Source organism: Takifugu flavidus, chromosome 9 (genome assembly GCF_003711565.1).
Source record: "Takifugu flavidus isolate HTHZ2018 chromosome 9, ASM371156v2, whole genome shotgun sequence".
Classification (NCBI taxonomy): Eukaryota; Metazoa; Chordata; class Actinopteri; order Tetraodontiformes; family Tetraodontidae; genus Takifugu; species Takifugu flavidus.
The window spans coordinates 1,756,558-1,776,921 of record NC_079528.1 but is presented as its reverse complement, the minus strand read 5'-3'; the positions used below and the strand labels follow the sequence as shown (position 1 = coordinate 1,776,921).

At 45.9% G+C, this 20,364-nt stretch overlaps 1 protein-coding gene and 1 long non-coding RNA gene across 2 annotated transcripts; one reads left to right on the top strand and one right to left on the bottom strand.

Annotated features, from left to right (window-relative positions):
- The first annotated feature begins 2,589 nt into the window (after positions 1–2,589).
- dusp1 (dual specificity phosphatase 1) lies at positions 2,590–5,732 on the top strand. Its single transcript, XM_057042699.1, has 4 exons — positions 2,590–3,260; positions 3,495–3,640; positions 3,725–3,944; positions 4,567–5,732. Exons 1-4 carry the CDS (start codon positions 2,852–2,854, stop codon positions 4,920–4,922), a joined length of 1,131 nt encoding a protein of 376 aa, XP_056898679.1. The 5' UTR covers positions 2,590–2,851; the 3' UTR covers positions 4,923–5,732.
- Positions 5,733–10,465: 4,733 nt separating this feature from the next.
- On the bottom strand, positions 10,466–14,745 carry LOC130531365 (uncharacterized). The gene is made up of 2 exons (XR_008952085.1): positions 14,520–14,745; positions 10,466–10,829 (listed from the first exon to the last, which is right to left on the bottom strand). It is a non-coding gene; the product is annotated as an uncharacterized LOC130531365 (long non-coding RNA).
- Positions 14,746–20,364: the final 5,619 nt, after the last annotated feature.

Below are 20,364 nucleotides of genomic sequence, written 5' to 3'. Positions count from 1 at the left end.
TTCCGCTCACAAAGTTCATCTCTGTAAAGAATTTTAGACTGTTGCCGTACTTTTGAAAGCCAGGTGATAACATAATAAATAAATTATCGATTTTTGTAGTTAAAAAATATATGGCTACAAAAACTGTGTTACCGTCTTGACTAATTCTTTATAATATTGTAAATACAAGAGCATAAGCTAAAATAGGAAATTAGTCATTTGGCAATTAATGCTATTCATAAATTTATAGCTATGGATTTTTTTTTCAAACCAAAATGTAGTTTTCAGAAGATAATATAAGTTTGCATTTTTGTCAAATTAACTTTCTTAAAATTAGAAATAGCAATAATGCCAAATAATATGATATAACAATAAAGTAAGAGCTTGTGTATTGCATTTATGCTTTATGCTCAGAATGTATGTTCTTTAACAAAGAAGAAATATATAATGCATACACTTTAACACAATGTACAATTTTTAAAATGGCAGGCACAGTTTATTGATAATACAAAAATATAAATGTGTAATATAATTTGTTAATAGAGAATGCTTAAGAATGTTCATTAATGAAAACCAGATTCCCCCAGGCATCGTCATAATTTATTTTTTTTAACATTGCTACTCTTACCAAGTTTATCATAAAACCACTGCTGCATTGACAAAATTCCCCCAAAGGTTCATTATCTTGAGTTTCATGTGATCACATGCATGTCCCTCAATATTATCTAAAATAAGTTTGCACATTAAATAAAGATGAGAGTCAGCGCATATATTTTTTTTTTAGTAGTAATTCTGTAAACTAAAGGAAATTTCATCCCACCATTGCCAAATTTTTATGTAACGGTTTATGTAATGGTATGTAATTTGAACTATATCTTTTGGCAGCAGCAAAGAAGCAAGAAACGTTTCATGCTTTATAGAGAAACTCAATCAGTTAAGGTTTTCCCCATGGAAACATTCCTGTTTTCTTTTGTTTATGAATATTTATAGAAAGTGCAACATTTTCAGTCAACTCAGCATTTGTTCTTCAGACGCTCAAAGTCAGGATAGACCCTGTGTTTTCCCACTGATTGTTAAGTGGTTGCCATAGTTACACTGACAGTAAACAGGCCATGGTGACAGTGAGGTTGACTACAGGAAATGCCTTTCTGTCATCCTCTGTTTCATTTCCCTTTCTGACTGAGAGCTGTGGTTGGACCTAAAGACTAAGACTAAAGTATGAGAATCCAAAACAGAACATCATCTCGCACTCTATTTTCAGAACTATGCTCTGAATTAATGCAAATTTGGGGTGAAGAAAATACTTTGTGCCGGGAATGAAGACTCATTTCTGGAGCCCCTTTTCAATCCATCTACAGGTGTCTTATTTCTTGCCCAACTCCTAGTGCGTAAGCCCAGCGCCTCCATAACAAAGCGAAGAAATGAGGACAGAGTGTTTGGGTACACGCTGTTTTCAGGGCCAGTTTGGCCGTCCTCCTGTGTGCGGTGTGTAACATTCCTACTTTGCGGCATGTGCCTCATGGTTGACTCATCTCACAGGAGTGCGACGTTAAAGTTTTTGCACTTGGTTGTGATTGGATGAGTTCCTTTAGGCTTCCCTTCCTTCTTTTTCTTTTCTCTCATAACCCATCTATTTTCCCTTCACCTTGAGTAAAGAGGTCAACACAGGATGGATGCGGATTGCATTGTGACAGCTTCTGATAACGCTGCTAACGAGACTCTGTTGGGATGAAACAAGGGAAATTTGATTTTGAATGGAGAGGGGCCTTTATCAGAACCTGTTTCTAAATGTGCTTCCTAAACATTCCTTTTACAACAAAGGAACCCAGGCACATCTCTGCTGTGTGATTTCAAAACACCTTTTTATCAGTCGTTGCCTGTCAATAACGATCTTCCTCATATTTCCTCATTATGAGACAGCAGTGTTGCCTGTGTGACTCAGCAAACCACAACAACACATTTTCAGGATTTCCCACACTGACCGTAAGTGTGTTTACATTTCAGAACATTACTTTTATTTTGGGTTGACACCTCATCCAATTTTTTCAGTCGAGCACATGAAAGAGAGACTACAGCCGGGAGATCTCCATCTGCTCTTGTCTTCCCGGTAGTTCAGTGTTTTGTTTCTCAGCATGTGGAAATTTACTGGACTTCAGATTTCTATACAGTGATTAACTTTTATGGTTAGCCTTTGCTCTTAGGCCATTGAGCACTATGTACCTCCGACTAATAAAAACAAAGAATAAACTTTTATGACCTCCATGACACATATTTACTTATTATCTTGTTATTTGTCAACTCTTGGGTGAAGAGATGAGACAGGAATCTAATTGAATGCTAACATCAAATTTACATTATTAGAAATAATAAAAATGAACCGATTAAAAAACACATGGGACTCTTTTTTAAAGTCTAAATTGACTTGACACCGCGTGTCCGCGTACGTGCAGTACGCCAGTAGAAAAATGTCCCTCCAGAGCGCGTGCCCTGAGGGCAGCGGCGGGAAGGGGAGGAGTGTTGACGTCAGTACGTCTGGCAGGAAGCCACAGGGGGCGGGGCCGTGACGTCAGGGGCCGCTTCATTCACAAGGGCAGCACTATTTAAGGCAGTGGAGCGCGAGCAAGGACACGAGCGACGCGTTGTAAACTTGAATAAATTTAACTTTGTAACTTTGCCACGGCAACTGTCAGGAGCGTCTGACGCTAAGAAAGGACCACCTTAGGGAGACAGAGACCTAACTTCGTTCCTGGGTTTTGGGGCGTTTTTCACCTTTAATTAAGCTAAAGGAACAAAGGACTCGCCGCCTCACAAACTTCCTTCTGAAGTTTTGGAGAAAACCTTTAAAGCAAAAGCGAAGCTGAACGCCACTTTTATGTATTTGGATTTTTCCTTTCAATCTCGACGTCCTACTATGGTCATCATGGAGGTCCCCACCATCGACTGTGCGTCCCTCCGTGGCTTGCTGGAGGACGGTGTCCCGGGCTGCTTGGTGCTGGACTGTCGCTCCTTTTTATCTTTTAACTCGTCCCACATCTCGGGCTCCGCCAACGTGAGATTTAGCACCATAGTGCGCAGGAGGGCCAGAGGCGGGCTGGGACTGGAGCATATCATCCCCAACGAGGACACCAGGAGCCGCCTCCTCTCGGGAGAGTACCCGTCAGTGGTGCTGCTCGACGACCGCAGCTTGGACTCGAGTCAGGCCAAGAAAGACGGAACCTTAATGCTGGCTGTCACGGCCCTGTGCCGCGATCCATGCGGAGTCCGAGTTTTAATTCTGAAAGGTAAGAAACAGGATCTACTTTTGTGACTACACACGATTGTTTGTCTGTATCCTGACAACGAGGGCAACAAATGTGGATTCCATCTGTCACTGGACCAGCTGGTCTGGAGTAAACACAGCACTAAAATAGCCCCATGAGCAGTTGTCACCATTGTGGACCCTCATCTTTACATGCATGGATTTGTCTGCGTTCTGGTCTGGAATCTCACCATTTTTACTTGTTTTTTATTATCAGGTGGATTCGAAGCGTTTTCCAGAGAATACCCAGAGATGTGTACCAAACCTTCCCCTCCGCAGGGGCTCAGTTTGCCCCTGAGCTCCAGCCACCCTGAGAGTGCAGACCCCAGCTGTAGTCCATGCAACACCCCTCTGTATGACCAGGTTTGTACATTTACTTCAGATTAGAGCATGGCTGTTAATCATCTTTGCTCTTGCGCTTATTGTATGTTGTTATCCTCCCCTCAGGGTGGTCCGGTTGAAATCTTGCCATTTCTGTACCTTGGAAGTGCGTACCATGCTTCCAGGAAGGATATGCTTGACATGTTGGGGATCACCGCTCTCATCAATGTCTCTTCCAACTGCCCCAACCATTTTGAGGGCTCGTACCTCTACAAGAGCATCCCAGTGGAGGACAACCACAAAGCCGACATCAGCTCCTGGTTCAACGAGGCGATCGATTTTATCGGTGAGTTCCCTCAGCATTTTCACCATTGACTTGTTGTGATCAGCTGTGGCAGCCGTTGGGGCACAAACAGTCAACCCAGCTGCCCCCCCTGCCTGTCTTTGCTTTGCCCCCTGATTTAAATTTTTAAAAGTTCCCTCCAAAACCGACCAGCTGGCTCAGTACGGGCTCCCCACTACTCCACAATGGCGGTGACATCATCGACGCCTCTCCCAGGCGTAGAAAAGGGATGCCCTTTTAATGAATTGTGAGGCTGCAGCCCTAAACTAGCCTTGCAGTGGGTTGACAGGCTGGGCTTGAATGGCTCCCTCCACACCGCTCTTTGTTCCTGCTAAACAAAAGGCAAACTTCTCATCACTGTCAGCCTTCCTCTCAGATCAATACCCCCAGCGGGGGGCTGTTCCCCTTCTTTGTCCATTCAGGCACCCTCCTTTGGGAGTAAGCCCCCACACAGGCTAACTCCCCTCACCCCCCCTTTCACAGCGTTTCTGGGTTTTGATGAATAGTGTAAATGGCGAGTGAAAATGATTTAACTTCCTGCGAGGGGCCCAGTCTTCGGGACGATAACGGTCGCCGCGTGCTCGACGGTGCATTAATGTACGTTCCTTTTCTCTCTCTCCCTCAGACTCGGTGCGTAATAAAGGGGGCCGCGTGTTTGTGCACTGTCAAGCCGGCATCTCCCGCTCTGCCACCATCTGTCTCGCCTACCTCATGCGGACCAACCGCGTGAAGCTGGACGAGGCCTTTGAGTTCGTCAAGCAGCGCCGCAGCATCATCTCCCCCAACTTCAGCTTCATGGGGCAGCTCCTCCAGTTCGAGTCCCAGGTCCTGGCCTCGTCCTCGTGCTCCACGGAGGCAGGCAGCCCGGCCCTCGGCAACGGCAGCACGGTCTTCAATTTCCCGGTCTCCATCCCCGTGCACGCTTCAGCCAATCAGCTTTCGTTCCTGCACAGTCCCATCACGACGTCTCCCAGCTGCTGAGGACCTTGTGCGGAGCAAAGACCCTGAGCTTGAACTGAGGGACAGTGGACTCAGCGTTGCAGTGATACTGATATCGCCGGACGGCACAACGACATCATTTCAAAGGGAGATTTTGTATCTATCACCAGGCAGTATTCTCTGTTCGATCGTGCAAATGTGATAGTCATCCAGAGCTGCTGGTGACCTCGCCAGTGGCTGAAAGTGTAGGTTTTCCTTTATAGGAAGGCAGAAGTATCTGAATATTGTTTATTCAAGGACACTTTTTTCATTTTTAAGGCAACTGCTTTAGATAATCACAATCATTTTGGAGTAAACGCATGAGAGGGGCCTTCGTGGTGCCTCTGAAACGTCGCCTTATCCTCTCAATTGACGGTTTTTGCTTTCTGAGGTGCAAAGCAATCTAAAGAAATCACCCAATATGGTGTTTGTTAATCCTCCATTTGCCGAACAATGAATGTACCCCCCGTTTGTCAGCATAAGATGTGGCCGATATTTTCCTAATCAGCGGGGGAGTTGAATGGGCTGCAGAATCAAACGCAGCCGTCCGCCTTTCACGACAAGAACCCTGACGATCCTGACACATGGGGGAAACCCGACCGTTAAATACCTCATATTTCTGTACTGTGTACCGCAGCACTGAGATGGATAAACCCCCCCACCACTACTAAAAATGGGGGCGCTCATTCCTCCGTGGCTGCATTTTGACATATTTATTGAACTAAATTAATATATTTCATTGTGTCTATTTTTACATATATTTGTCCAAATGTTGTTTTTATACCGCTGAATAAATACCATTTTTGTACTGAACTGTTATAATTACTCGCTCTTTTTTTCCTCCTTCCACCATTTGCTGTTTGATAATTTGGTGTTTTGCAATGAATAATTTAATACATAAGCATTTTTCTTGAGTCTGGTATATAAAACTATAAATTAACAGAATACAAACAAACCACTGAGGGCTACATGTAAATCAAATTTTTCAACAAATACATGTTGATTTTTGAGTGTAACTGTGAGTATTAACAAGTTTCTGGCCAATAGGTTAAAATAAAATATATAACACTTGAAATGAGTGAATAAAGTTGCAATCTTTGAACCCTAGAAAGGGGGATGCAACATCTAACCCAGACCTGATCCATGCAACGGAATCCTTCCAAGCTTTTACATCAGAATTAGGCTCACATAAGAAGCATGACATCATGCTATTGGCCATTGTTTGGGACACGCTCCCTCACTATGAACCTATTTGAGCTCGGGGGGCAATGGTCCGGGGCAACGGCAGGAGGCGTGAAGGATCAGCTAAGGAGCCGTCCTTCTGCGGCCACAAAAGGAGCAGCTGCAAGGCGTTTGGGAAAAGTGCGACAATCAAAGAGCATTCAGGGCTCAGTCAAGCACCAGCCTGGTGTCCAATGGGAAGGTGGAGGCAGGACTGGGCCTGAAAGGGAGAGGGCCGGTGTTTTGGTTTGCAAATTAGCAAAAACATTGGCCCTGACCCTCGGCGGGGTGTGAGAACACGGCGACCAAACTTCCTCCAGAGAAGGTGATGAAGATGATGACACCCTGAAGGACGCCGCGCCAAAACACTTTCACAAGGATGAACAAAAAACAGGGAGATTTGAACCATTTCAACTTTCACGAATGGATAGCTGGGTTCTATAAAGTGGTGCCGCAGCAGTCAGACAGCCTGGCAAATGTTTGTGTCTGAGAGGAAACGTGACCAGTGACGATGCCTCTGTGATAAAAGGCTCATTCATTACCTCACCAGCTCCCTCAGACAAACTGCGCTTTTGGTGACATATGTGCTTCCAGCCCCAGCACACCCTCCTTTTGTGTCTTTAGACTCAGTAGAGGGATCTAGAAGTCTCTCTCTCTTTCTGTGTGTGTGTGTGTGTGCGCGCGCCAGTCATTAGCACTCTTATGATCTGATGAGGGAGCTTTGGAAGGACAAAGGCCCCGAATGCACGGCCAGGCTATTGATATAGAAACAGTGATTCCAAATAAGCGTGAAACAAACCAAATGTGGCGCGAGGCGAGGACATGGTTGTGTCGCGCCTCAGACCGGGTCCCAAGCTTCCACCTTCAGACAGAAGGAACTGAGTGGAGCCTGATTTGAAAGTTCCACATTGTTGCCAAATGAGTGCTTCATTTAGTGTCCGAGCTGTGGTTAAACTTCAAAGTCAGTTTAATTAACGCAGATGTGAGAAAACAAGGCGTCTGCGCGCGTGTGTGTGTGCGCACACACACGCATGTGTCAACAGCAAGACACTTAATCTCACCCCTTTCCTCCTACAAACACGATGCCAAAGACAAAGTTGTCGCCCTCCCCTTGGAAATAACATTTGGACCATTTGTGTCCCTGTCTGTAACCCACTGGAGGGTCTGAGCGCCGTTCGTCTCCAGACTGGTCTTAAGTGGAGGGCCAGACAAAATGTAGGGACCAAAGTGGCACTAAAAACAGGGCCAGGGGTCTGTCCACCAGAGCAGTCATAGGGACCATGGTCCCCTGTGGTTCAAATGTCATGTGGTTACACAGCAGGGACACCAAGGGTTTCACCAATACAGAGCCGAACTGTTCCCATTACATTTAATCGGACATCCTATGAGTAGAGATGAGTGAAAAGGCTCATTCCTGATGTATGCTTGCACTTCAGTCCTCCTTAAAATGGCTCCCCCCCCACACACACAAGGATTGTCTCTATCCAGAGTGAGTAGATTCAGTGTTTGATGACAGGGCAGAAAGCTCACCTGCAGTAAATCGGTAAGAGGATTATAAGTGTGACGCTGAAACATCTCTTGGTTGATGCGTTCCACTGTCATTAGTGCTAATTAGCCCTTTATCCACAGGTACAGTGTGTCCTAAAGGTACAGTGTGTCCTACCACCACTCAGCTCTCCCACAAGCAAATTACTCCGTGTTCTCTGTATCAACCCGACATCGTTTCAGGTGCGTAGACTGAACATTCCAGGGCGCAACTCAAGTGGAAGCCCTACAAAAACCAGACAAGCCGCAGTTACGCGTGTGTGTGTGTGTGTGCGTGTGTGCGTGCAGCGAATGGAGATAAGGCCAGATCTGTGCTGCGATAACTAAATACTTTGTATAGCTTGAGGAATGTCAGAATATTATGCATGGCCCCACAGAAGTGGCATTTCCTTTTCAAAAGCTCCCCCCTCCCATGGCTAAAGAGAAAATATGTCGGTCCTAAATGGGTCACACTATTGTATGGCGTAAAACACATGTCTGCTAATGTTATCAGTCGCTCCACCTGTCTAATAAGAGCATTCAGGTAAGTCCACAACCAAGTATTCATGGTGTGAACAGCAGAATGTCTCTATAACTGCATTTATATATAATTCCATCTTAGCTCGTATATGGGAGCTTGTCCCTTTTATTGAACCACTTCTACTGCACAGTACTGTAACTTTTGAAGACTTTTACTGGCATTTTCCTTGTCAGAAGCCTAGTTGAGCGAAGCCTTTTGATGGCTTACCCATGGAATAAAAAAAAAAAAAACAAGCACTTTTGTCAAAAGCTGTCTGAAATAGGTCAAAAGTGGAATGCGCTGCAGCGGAGAGCGCTCTCCATGTTCCTCGGCTGCATCTGTGCGTCTGAACAAAGCCTGTACTTTTCCACTCAACAGAGGGTCGAGGCTGCGCTCACAGGCAGGAGCAGGATCCTGAGTGGAGCGCTGGAGGAATGTCTGGCATCCGGTCTTCTCCACTGGCCGCGCTCTGTGTGGATGATGTCACACGGGCCAGAAACGAAAACATACATACGAGCGAGCGCACGTCCCAAAATCAGCACCGCCCTGTTTTTGTTGCAGAACCAACGCTGGAAGAAATCAGCTCTGTTGTGGAACATAATCCCGCTTCAGAGATTTCAGGGCCGGGGGCAAAGACTTAGCACGGGACCTCCTGAATCGGAGCGCTTCTCAACGGTCGCACATGAGCACAAAGACTCTCCCACAAGCTGCAACAGATCCCATGATCCTGTGCTGCTGGATGGACATCATATGGTCTAACATGTGGCGATGGAGACGTTATGTTTCAGATTTCCTCTCTACTTCGGGCCCCTGAAAGAGTCCATACCTTATCAATGCTGCACATTTACCTGTTGTCTTGGAAATGAACATTTTCTGTCATCAGAGTTTTTGGGGGGAGACAAAATGTGACTCTATTATAAGTGTTTTAGTAAAGCCATACCTTCAAACTTTACTTTTGGAAGTTTTGGCATCCACAGTAGATTTGCTATTGGTTCAATCCAGAGAAAAAAAACAGTCTGCTTTTCATTAATTTGTATTTTAGCGCCATCTTATGGAGGCTTGTATATAACAAACATGGAGGGGAAAATGGAGTGGGACATACAGAAGCAGCATAAATCACAAATGCCGCCACACAGGCGTGATTCAGTATTGATTTAAGACCTGTGGTGATCAGAAAGTTGTTAAGATCAAGTCTCCGTTGAACCTGGGGTGGGGGTGGGGGGTGTTATGTGTCAACAGCCCACAGGAGCAGCAGAGATATGAGGGTGTGAGGACAAACGGACCCTCTGGCTCTCTGTGTGTCCTTGCAGCTCAAGCGTTTGAAAAGCGCTGAGTCGAGGTGGAAGCCGGGCTGCCATTGGTCCGACTGCAGCCATTCTGACGTTCGACCAGCGTTAATGAGTAACAGCACTGATGTCAGGGCTGTTCAGAGATAAAGGTGAGCACTTGAGCAACAGAGTGAGAGCAGAAGAGATCCTGATTAAAGTAAAAAGCACAAAACAAAAAACAACTGAAGTGTGATTTTGAATATGAAAGGATAAACTCATAACACAGGTCAATATCCCCCCCCCCCCCCCCCATTACGACAGCAGGTGAAACCAGATGTTCCCTCCTAAACGGGTTTCTGAAGCTTACAGATCATCTGTTCACATTCAACCAAATGATTCAAATACCAGCAAAACCAGTAAAAGAGTGAACATGGAGGCACTCTGAATCAATCCTCTTTCATTCCTAATTGGCAAAAGCAATCATTTCCTGAAAGCCATGAAATTACAGCTCAACATGTTCGCAAAAGTCCCATTTTGATCGCACAACTCTGCTTTTTTGATGTTGTTGCTTCTGAAATGAAGTTTTTTATTCCATTTAGATTCGCAGTACAATAAGAGAGCTCAGGGACGATCCTGTTTTAGCAAATCATAAGTATTTCTGGCTTTCGAGTAGCATACCCCCCCCAAATCACACACCCACACCCACCCACGCACGTACTGACCACCTTCTCTGTTCAGGCTGGAATTCATTGGATGAAGGACTGATAACAGTTGCCATGTGCTTGTGTTTACACTTAAATTCAAATTTCAGGCGGGATCTACAGTTGTTATTAAAAGAGCAGCGGCTCCTCTCCTTTCCCCAGGAGCTGAACACACAAGAGCTCAAGACGATCAGCCTCTGAGGACACTTTATATCAGAGAGAACATGGGGAATACACAGTCGAACATGTCCATTTCCTTTGGTTCACGCAACCTGCTCCTCTCCAGCAAAGAAACGAAGTTACCCAGCAATGCAGAGGGTAAGACATGCTCTTTATTCTGGGTTTTGATGCAACAGGTTTGATTTATTTGTATCGTAACAAAAGAGTTGATTCCCTACATAAAGAATGATTTTAGCTGTCGGCTGGAAAGAGCAAAGCTTCATGCGTTAAGTGAAATTGCACTCTTTTTTTCCATTCTTACATAAAGGCCGTTATTATGAGAACCTTTTCAGCTCACACCAGAGGCAGGACCCCATCTGATGTTATTTTAAAGGCTGCAATTTGTTGCTTTAGACTGACAGGAAATGTCCGTCACTCATCCATTCCCATGATGGACCCCGTGTGACCAACTCGGGTTGATAGAGGCCTCTGGTGATGTCATAGCTTTCCCAGACCCCTGCAGGAGACAAAATGCTTGAGAACAGAAAAGGAGGCCAATGTAGACAACATAATTAGGAACAAATGGTGGAATCAAACACTTTGTTGACTTACCTTTAGGCGTACCCTTACTATCAATGCTTAGAATACATTCACAGACGCTTTTATGGCTGATAAAAATATGGTTTGATATCCTGCCCTAATGTTTGAGCCAGTCATTTAAATAAATATATATATATATATATATATATTTATGTGTGTGTGTGTGTGTGTGTGTGTGTGTGTGTGTGGGTGTGTGTGTGTGTGTGTGTGTGTGTGGTGTGTGTGTGTGTGTGTGTGTGTGTGTGTGTGTGTGTGTGTGTGTGGGTGGGTGTGTGTGGGAAGCCGTTAAGAAATTTGGCGGGTTATTTCATAAACACTACCAGTAGATGGCGCCCAATCATCACGTGATATAAATAAAATGATTATTTTTTTCTTTGAAATCTAAAATAACAGCAAGGTTTAAACAAATAAGGTTTATTATTGACCGGTGCTTTTATGATTTTATGTTTTGACAGTTTAAATATCGAAACATCATACAAATTATTGTGTATGAGCTTCCGCCCACCCCAGTGGGTTGCTGAAGAGATGCTTAGAATGCGGGATGTGGATGTTTGTGCTGAATAGTGAAATGAGGATTTTGCATGTGTACACGTGTGACCAATTCATTCGCATGTAAAAAACATCAGGTAGTTAAATATTAATCTGCATCTTAATATTTAAAGACTGTGCAGCTTCCTCTGTGCAGGTGTGAGCAGGTTTTCATGTGGGGATGAGGGAAAATGAGGCATGACTTCATTTGATCGTATATCTAACGAAATGCCTTCAGCGATGAGGGATCATCTTAAAGCGGCTGCATTTAGTAACGATATTTAATTGAATTTAGCTCAGTGCGTCTTTCCTGGGCTACAGGGAGCTTCTGACAGGTTAATCTCCAGGAAATCACTCTCCTATTAACTTTGGAGAAAAGCTGTTCAGTTCAGTCAACACAGCTCTGATGCAGCCTAACGGCAGCCAGAACATCTCCCCTCCCATAATTTAGGCTTCCTCCAATAAAATTTCACGTTGACAGTGTCTCTACTCCTCGTCTGGTCCCAACATCAGAAGGTCCGAATGATGAAGGCAGATTGAAATGGAAAAGAAAAACAAACACATTCGCTTTCTTGACCAATATTCTCATCGCCAGTGTCGCGATACACCTCATCAACAAACAACAACTGACGGTGATGCCATGAAGGATGAGCTGCGCTTTGGTCTCTGGGGCCAATAATCCGAGGCTGAATAGACGCACTTTACAGAAGGAAGTTCTCGGATTTGCAAGTTCCCAAAATAGCCCAGTCAGCCAGCACTCTCAGTGTATCAGTGTCCTTCTGGACCCAGGGGCCCCGCAAGAGTTTCCCACACGTGTCACAGGCTAATGTCATGACAAGAGAGGGCTGGAGGAAGAGGGCCTGGGGAATGGGAAAGGACGAGATTAGCTGCGAGGAGGGGGAAAGAAAAACAAGGAGGGCGCAGAAGAAAAGCTCCACGTTCAAAAGAAATGGCCAGGACGGCGTTTGGCTCCGTGGCAGCGAAGGGACCCGGCGAACAGGAAAAAGGGCACAAATGGCCGGAAATACTCAGCAGCGTCAAAGTGTTAAAGGTGAATGGAGTGTCTGTGAAATTGACCCCCGTACTCTCCCCCCATAGACGCTGAAGAGGGGGTTACGTAACGGGTTTTTGACGGCGCCCCTCGGTTTTATCTTTCAGAGTGGCGATGAAAGCTTTCAGAGGTGGAGGCCATCTACCTGCTGCTGAGCTGTTTACCTGCTGCAACATATCGGCCACATACTGTACATCCCAACATTTCAGAGTGGGCTCAGCTTGCAGCGGGCTCGCGGCCTTATGTCACTGCCCAGCAGCCGAAGCCTTTAATGTCTGGTATGTGATCCGCCTGCAGGGTCAGGCTCCATCCTGACGTCCAGCCCGCTGCCTTTGATGTGGAGAACTGGTCGCTTGAGAGCTCCCCAGAATCATCCAGGCAATCCAAATGCTGAATAATAGACAGCCTCTCAGTTGAAAGCAGCGTTTTCTTTTTTTCCCTTTTGTGTGTATCAAGATGTGTTTTGATTTTCAAATTTTGATTTAGGAGGGTTCACAAAAAACAGTAAGTCCAATATCGGGAGCTTCAAAGTGTTTGGACCAATGACGGGGCGGAAAGTTGCCGACCCAGGTGTGGTCCAACAGCTGGGAAGTCTAGAGCACTTTTAAAGAGATAAATCTGCTCCAATGTCCAAATATTTTGATAAAATCTGCCTTTTTTCTTTAAATGTTATTGGCAGCACTGGTTTCGAACTGTGTGTTTAAACATAGTAAAATATAATTTAGGCTTGTAAACGCACAATAAAATTGTGATTTAATCTGGGGATTTTATCTGTGGACTTCAGGACTAATATGTTTTTCCAGGCAGGTAACTTCTCAATAATATCTGTAGAGATTAGAATTATTTCTCATAAAGTGCCTTAATGCAATAATTTGATTGGAGATATTTGGTGGAATGAGTCAGATTACATTTCTGGGTGTTTCTTTGCAAACACTAAACTTGGATTAAACTCAGACCACCCCTCTGTGATAACTCAGATCCAGAACCCCCATCAAACATCTGCACATGAAAATCTAATTATCTCCCCCAAATAGTCGTTTGTGCTCTCCTGCGATGCAGCGCAGCATTCTGTTTATTTAGGGGCTGAACCTCATCTGAACTGTGCGGGTCAGCCAAAACAAGCTGATGTGAATCAAAGGAAAACAGAGAATTCCTGGTTCTGTTTTAGCTTCCTGCCTCAGCTGCAGCTGCAGGACTGATCCAAGTCCATCCTGAAGAGGAGACGTTGCTCAATAGATCTTTCTGTTTATATTCGTTCTGTTTCAGCTAAGAAGGGAAGGTGGCTGCACCCTTGATCGGGCACCCGTTTCAGCAAGCTGTCTGTTTCTAGGAACCGCCAATCTCACATCGGTGTCATGACAACACGATTAGCATTGTGTGAGTGAACTGGTCCATCCGTTTGTTAGTAGCTCTACTTCTTTATTTTCTGGAGAGTTGTGCGGGACTGAACCGCTCAAGCATTAGAACTCTGACAATGGAGGTAAAGAACCACCTGAAGAGTGAAGGCGGGGCTTCATAGGTCCCTGGTGGTAACTTAAATTTAATATATTTGACCCATTTTACAATCTAGACTGGAGGATGAACCAGTTCCATTTCAGGTGTCGTGGATCAAAACTGTCTATTACAGAACGTGCAGATGAACTCCAGGTCACAAAAATCTGCCCCACTTCAACCAGTTCAGTTGCTCCACAGATTCTGAGAATATTCTGATTTTCACAGAATAAAGGAGAATTGATTCCACGAGCAGACATTAATCACAAGCCGGACCTGGAGTTTCACCAACACTTATTAAATCAGAATCTGCAATTAGAGCCTGGAATGCAGACGTTTTAATGTTGGCTGAAGCCTTAAATGGGAGCAAAATCACATCAATTCAATGGTGAGGACACGCTCGTCCTTCAGCTTCCATTTTAAGACCAAAGTAATCAGTGATCTCAAGTGATAGCGTGCCTGCAGGGAGGAAGATGCGCTCAGACGAGGGCATCCGTCCGGAACAGACCGGTAGCTCGCGGAAGAGTCGCTGCTCACCTCGGCTTCAAGCTGCTCCATGGGAACTGGGGATGGATGGAGCCTGTTTCCCTGGAGATCGAGAGCCACAGGACTTAAACTCTAATTATCTACGCCCACCTGATAGAGCAGCGTGACACCGAGCGGGTTTCAGTTCAGCGCCTTCAGAGAAGAGAAAAAAGGTTAGAGGGAAGAACGGCACGGATGCACAGGACAATTCCCGTTATGAGAAATGTCTCTTTTGCTGGGGCCGGGGGTGGGAGGGTGGGGGGGGGGTGTCTTTGTCCTTTTCCTTGCCCCATATGAGTGACATCACATCAGCTAATTAGGCATTATTCCAGTCAGAGGACATGACATTTTGGATGCCTGAATAGCCTGAGTATTTGCTACTAGTGGTTTCTCTCTCGCTGACAACTGGCCGACCACCTTCATAGTGACGACTGACATGAGTGACTCGTGCACCCTGAGGTCGACATGGTGCACTTTTCCTCGTACACAGTCACAGTGATGGATGGCCCGGCGGTGCTTTAGCCATCGTGCCCCTGATCTGGTTTAAACACGGGTTCAATTTCCAAAAAGAGGAGTGACTTCAGGAGCGACCCTCATCTGGACATCCTGCACTGACATCCACGACCGTCTGTGGCGGATCAGCAGGGCCGCGGCAGTAATGGGGGGGACTATTGTCTGGATCCACTGTAACTGCAGAGAAACTGGAAGAGGCTTTTGAAGAAAATGTGTTGTTATGTAACGCAATACCTGCAGCCCTCTGATGTCCTTGTGTGCTCTCTGCTTTGGGACTGCAAGAGGGCGCGTGCACGCTGGTGGTCGGTGTGGAACAACAGCTGCTGGCTGTTGTTCTTGAACTTCCCATGCTTCGTGGAAACATTTAAAGCTATTCTTGAGCGGTGTTTGGCCAGGCTCCTGTTGAAAGTGGGCTACAATGTCTCTTTTAGTTTACTGGATAACTGCATGGGGTAATAATAGCAATGGAATTCGGTGCTGTAACCCCTGCGGGGGCTTCACTTGATCACCGGAGACCCCGCGGTCAAGGTTTTGCCATCGCCATCAGCTCTGTGTAAATACAGTTGCCTCTAGCGACAAGACAAAAATCTTTAAAGCCTGTTAATATTTGATATTTAGAAAAGTATCTTCTTACCTTTTATCAAATCATTGGAGGTTTGCCGCAAACCCAGACTAAAAGCTCACATTGGAACAGCTTTAGTGTGTGTTAGTGTGATTGTTAGTGTGTATTTCTGGTATTTGATGGGCTGTCCGCAGTATTCCTGACGCTCTGTCAGCGGGGACAGGTCAAAGACGGGACAGACCTTGACACCACACCTGTCACCTCCTGAGCCCTGTTCTGTTGTAGCAGTTTTAACAGCCTCGTTAAACACAATGTTTTTAAAAAAAAAAAGATTTAGGATGCATCAGAAAATACCTCCTTCTAGGGGTCTATCAGTGGCTTCATATGACTGGTTTGAAGAAGCTGGCCGTACTGTTCCGTGGCCAAGAGTATTTCCTGCATCTCCTTGAGTGTTGCATCCGCTCCTCATCCCAGAGAACAACGAGACAATAGAACAGATGGAGGAAGAAGACGGTCTGCATCTGGCTGAATGCATTGAAAGGCCATTTTTAGCACGTCTCCCACTGTCACAGAGGCCTGAAACAACATTTTAGCAGAGTCCTGTCCTCTGTTCTCATGTCCTACAACACTCTTTTTTCCCAGAATCCCTTTAATTCGTCACTAATCCGCAAGTCCCATAAAGATTCCCGGACAGATTTAACATCTGTGAAAGCGTTCCTCAGCCTCAGCCTTCCGATAACTGTAGACGACCTCCATTGTGTTGGAGTTACAGGGGTCATCTTATCTCAAGGGCCTGCCATGTTACCTAATGTCATTATTTAGAATCCTTATGTGCAAAATGAAGCAGGAAATCCCTCATATCAAAGTCAATATATCTGCCCATTATCATCAACCATCAACCATCAACATAAACAATAACGGCACGTGCAGCATGGACACAATGCACAATTTCTGGCTTCCGAATGTCGTCAACGCGTCGTCCAACTTTCTGCCGCATCGCAGTTCCTCTAATTATTTCCCGCTTACTTTGCAGAACACTGCCAAACACTTCTTCTCCTATAAATAAACGGGTGATGATAGAGAGATATTTGCTAACTGAATGCAGAAAAGAAAGTCTTAGGTTTGAGTTAGACCGTGTGGATGGATGATGAATGATGGACGAATAATAATGCATGAAGTCTACATTAACATCACCATGAAATCTGAAATATTACGTGCAGAAAAGTAAATAAAACGACCGATAGTGGTGAAAAATAAATGTATCCAAATGCAAAATGAATAATTGAGGAAATAGTTTAAGTATTCATATTGTTTTGATGGAACACAACTGATTAAAACCCACATCCATTAAAGATGACGAAGGTTCTGCCCTGATTTTCAGTGTACTGCATAACTAGCGCTCATACCAGAGTTCTTTGTTCCCCACTTGTTAGTCGTTCGGCTCGTGGTGGTGTTTTCAATTTACTGAAATCTGAAATTGCAGAAGTGAAACCAAGCATGCGTGCATTTTGTCTGCTTGGACTACCGCAGCGTTCCGTCTCTTGATCTGAGGATTCTGGAAATGAGAAAAATCTGCGAGGGCACCGAAACACATGGAGAGAAGGGCCTATAAAATGTCTCAAATTAAAGGAGAGCGCCACAGCATCGCTCCGAGAAAAAGCAGCGCGTTTTATCATCCCCGCAACGGGGCTTTTACTGATGCAACTGCTTGGGTAACAGATGAAGTGCATTTTTGAAAAGCAGGTGCTTGACTCCGGCGGCCCGTTCGGAGGCTAATGGAATGACGGGAGCGCATATTGCAAACAGATGTCAGCGTGCTTTAGGAGTAGAAACAGCACTCGAACCAAACGGGGTGACCGAGAGAGGGGGAAAAACATTGTTGTATGAATGTGGTCTATTGTGCGGGCCCATGTGTGTTCGATGGAGATGTTCGTTCTGAAGGTGGGTATGACTCACTTCGTCCATTAGATCAGTGGTTGAGGTTTGGACTGCAGCCCTCCCCTGATACTGAGACCACCACATACAAACAACCATCTGTCAGACCTTTTTTCTTTTTCTCTCTGTTTTTTGGTCTTAAAAATCTCAATCCCGCAAATGCAACGCTTTGCTTCCCAACGAGAAGTCGCTCAGCTGCTTCGGCTGCCAAGTTTCCTTGAGGAAACCAGGCGTGTCCGCTCCCTTGTCCCCGCAACAGCTCTCCTCTATAGGCGCGCCGGTGAAATCACTGTCGTAGACGCCATGAGGGAGGACGGCGTGATTCATTCCGGAGCGAATCATTCCTGTTTGCATCCACCGCGTGCTGCTCATGCGCCGCTCGTTTGCACGTTTGCTTGTGCAAAAAAGCGCCAACATTGATGCAACAGGAAGCGTCTCGAACGCAGTCTTGATTTTGCCTCTGCGCTGGTGGCTCATGCGGTCCCCCGTAGGCGTGTTTGCAGCCTCTCGTGCTGTCACCATAATCAGACTGACAGATCTATGCTGACAGTGTCCAGGAGTAACAGCTGGGGGCGAGGCCAGTTTGCAGCTCCATAACTGACTGAGTGTGACCAAGCCGGCCGACGTGCTCTCCCGGCTGATGACTGTTGGTTTATATTTGATGGTCTGTGCCATCATCAGGGTAAATAAATCCTCCTGTCCTTCACGAGGAGCCACTGACACGAATGCTCATAACTTGGAGTTAGTGTCAAATTGACGTAAACGAGCTCGTACATCACACGACGCGTCCGCCCTACCGAGTCGCATCCAGCCACCATGAGAAGCTGGGCACATGTTCCGTAGATTCTTGTTTTCTTTTCTGTTTTGTGACCGCTTTATCCCTTTCAGGGTCGCGGGGAGGTTGCTGGAACCTCAGATGAGCATTTGGGGGTTTGGGACATTCCCCAGTGGTACCTTAGCAGTGCTGTGAAAGGGCCCTGATGCCTACCCCTGCTAACAGAACACCGCCCAAGTTTTGCCCGCAATGGGGCTTGATCCAAAAACCCTCCGTTTCTCAGCCCCGTGCCCTACAGACAGAACCAAATGTTGCCCAACAAGGTGATGTTCAATCCTGAAGTGGCCTGCCCTCGCCTTAGTGGTCACAGGCTGACGTGCGCGCCCTCCTGCATGTTGTTGTTTCCCTTTCCGCTGCTGTGAGCCCACAACACGCGCACTCCTCTCGGGGTTACCTGCACAAACATCTGGAGAAAACTCCGGGGACTAATAGTTTCAGGGCCTCGTGAAGTTTCGCAACGTCGCCATTGTTTACAAACAAAAGGAGAAGGAAGCGGCTCACCACAGCGAGGCGGCCGCTCACCAGAATGAAATGTCCACAGCGGCGCCGTTGCTGGTGTGTGAACGCAGCACATCAGCTATTGCCAGCTACAATAGCGTGAATCTGGACGCGCTCCTGATGGATCCTGCATGGCTTTACCACACGGTGGAACACATACTGTATCTTTTGATCATTTAGAGCGGGTCCATGCGATAAACACAAGTGCAGCTCGTTAGTAAGGCGAGGCAACGGAAGAATGAGGAAAGACCAGATGCTTCTGTCGGAATGAAGCAACGGAATCCGTCAGCTATGGCCTCTCAAGATCAATACTTTATGTTTCACTGACTTAGTTGGCAGTCTTGTCATCGGCACTCATGTGACCACACAAGACACTCAGAGTTATTGCGGACATGCGTTACAAAAAGTCAACACGTTCTGTCAGTTTGTAATAGGGAACGAAGGAAAGTCCATCACGTTGTTTGGCCAATGCCTTCCAGACCGTCTCCATATAGGGATTTCTGTCACACAACGGAGTCACCTGACTTCCTCCTTTGTTTCAGATCATCGTAAGTCTCGCAAGCAGCCACTAAAAGGCTTCGCCTGAGCAATAACAGATGTCACGTTCAGGGGATTTACTGGAAAACGATTCACGCTGTCATTCTCTTGAGGGACGTTCGCGAACGAGACCTTTGCCCAGTCTCCCCCTGGCCCGTCGGGGACGTGTAGAGGCACCTGACAACGAGTCAAATGAGGGGGAAAGTTGGAACGGGTTCAACCCAGCAGTCATTACATCTTCATTAGACCCCATAGTCGGGCAATAAAGCAGGAATCGGGGAAAGTAGCACTTGTTGCTGCGGCTCTGCAGTGTTTACACAGAAAGCTTGATTGCAGACTCCATTTCAGCCTCAAATTTACTTCCTCTGTTAATCCCCTTTGTCATAACAGATCTTTCTTTCGCAGGGCGTGTGTATGGGCCGGGGGGATTTCACTTCTGCTTCACTTCACCCCAAACACCATTCATCCAAATGTCATATAAGGAGCCACCATATCCTGCTAAAACAAACAGCATTGAGGAGGGAGAAACAAATGCTTTTGTCCTTGAGATATATTTAGTCGCAGCCTCACTTCGTGCTTTCGCTGTCCCCCGACTCAAATGATGCATTTAAATGTCTGGATTACTAATCAGGGCAATATTAATACCGGCTAATTTATGAATATATTTAAGAATAACTACTTTTTTTGTCTGTTGTTAAGAAACTTGTTAGATTAGGATGACCTTGTTCATTTGGATGCTTTTATGGCCTTTTGGACGCGGCCCCTCTGAGAACACAGTGAGCTTTGAGGACGCCACACTCAGAAAGCAGGAAACAGCTTGAGAGAAGTCCAGCTGTAGTGAGGCAGAGGATGGGGTAGGAAAAGAGGGAATTTCCTCATATGGCTCTTGCACTTGTGATTAAAAGCCTGATAAGCTCCTTGTGTGAGTCGCGATCAATCCCTGGATCATTGTGTTCATCAGTCTGAACGGTTCCTTT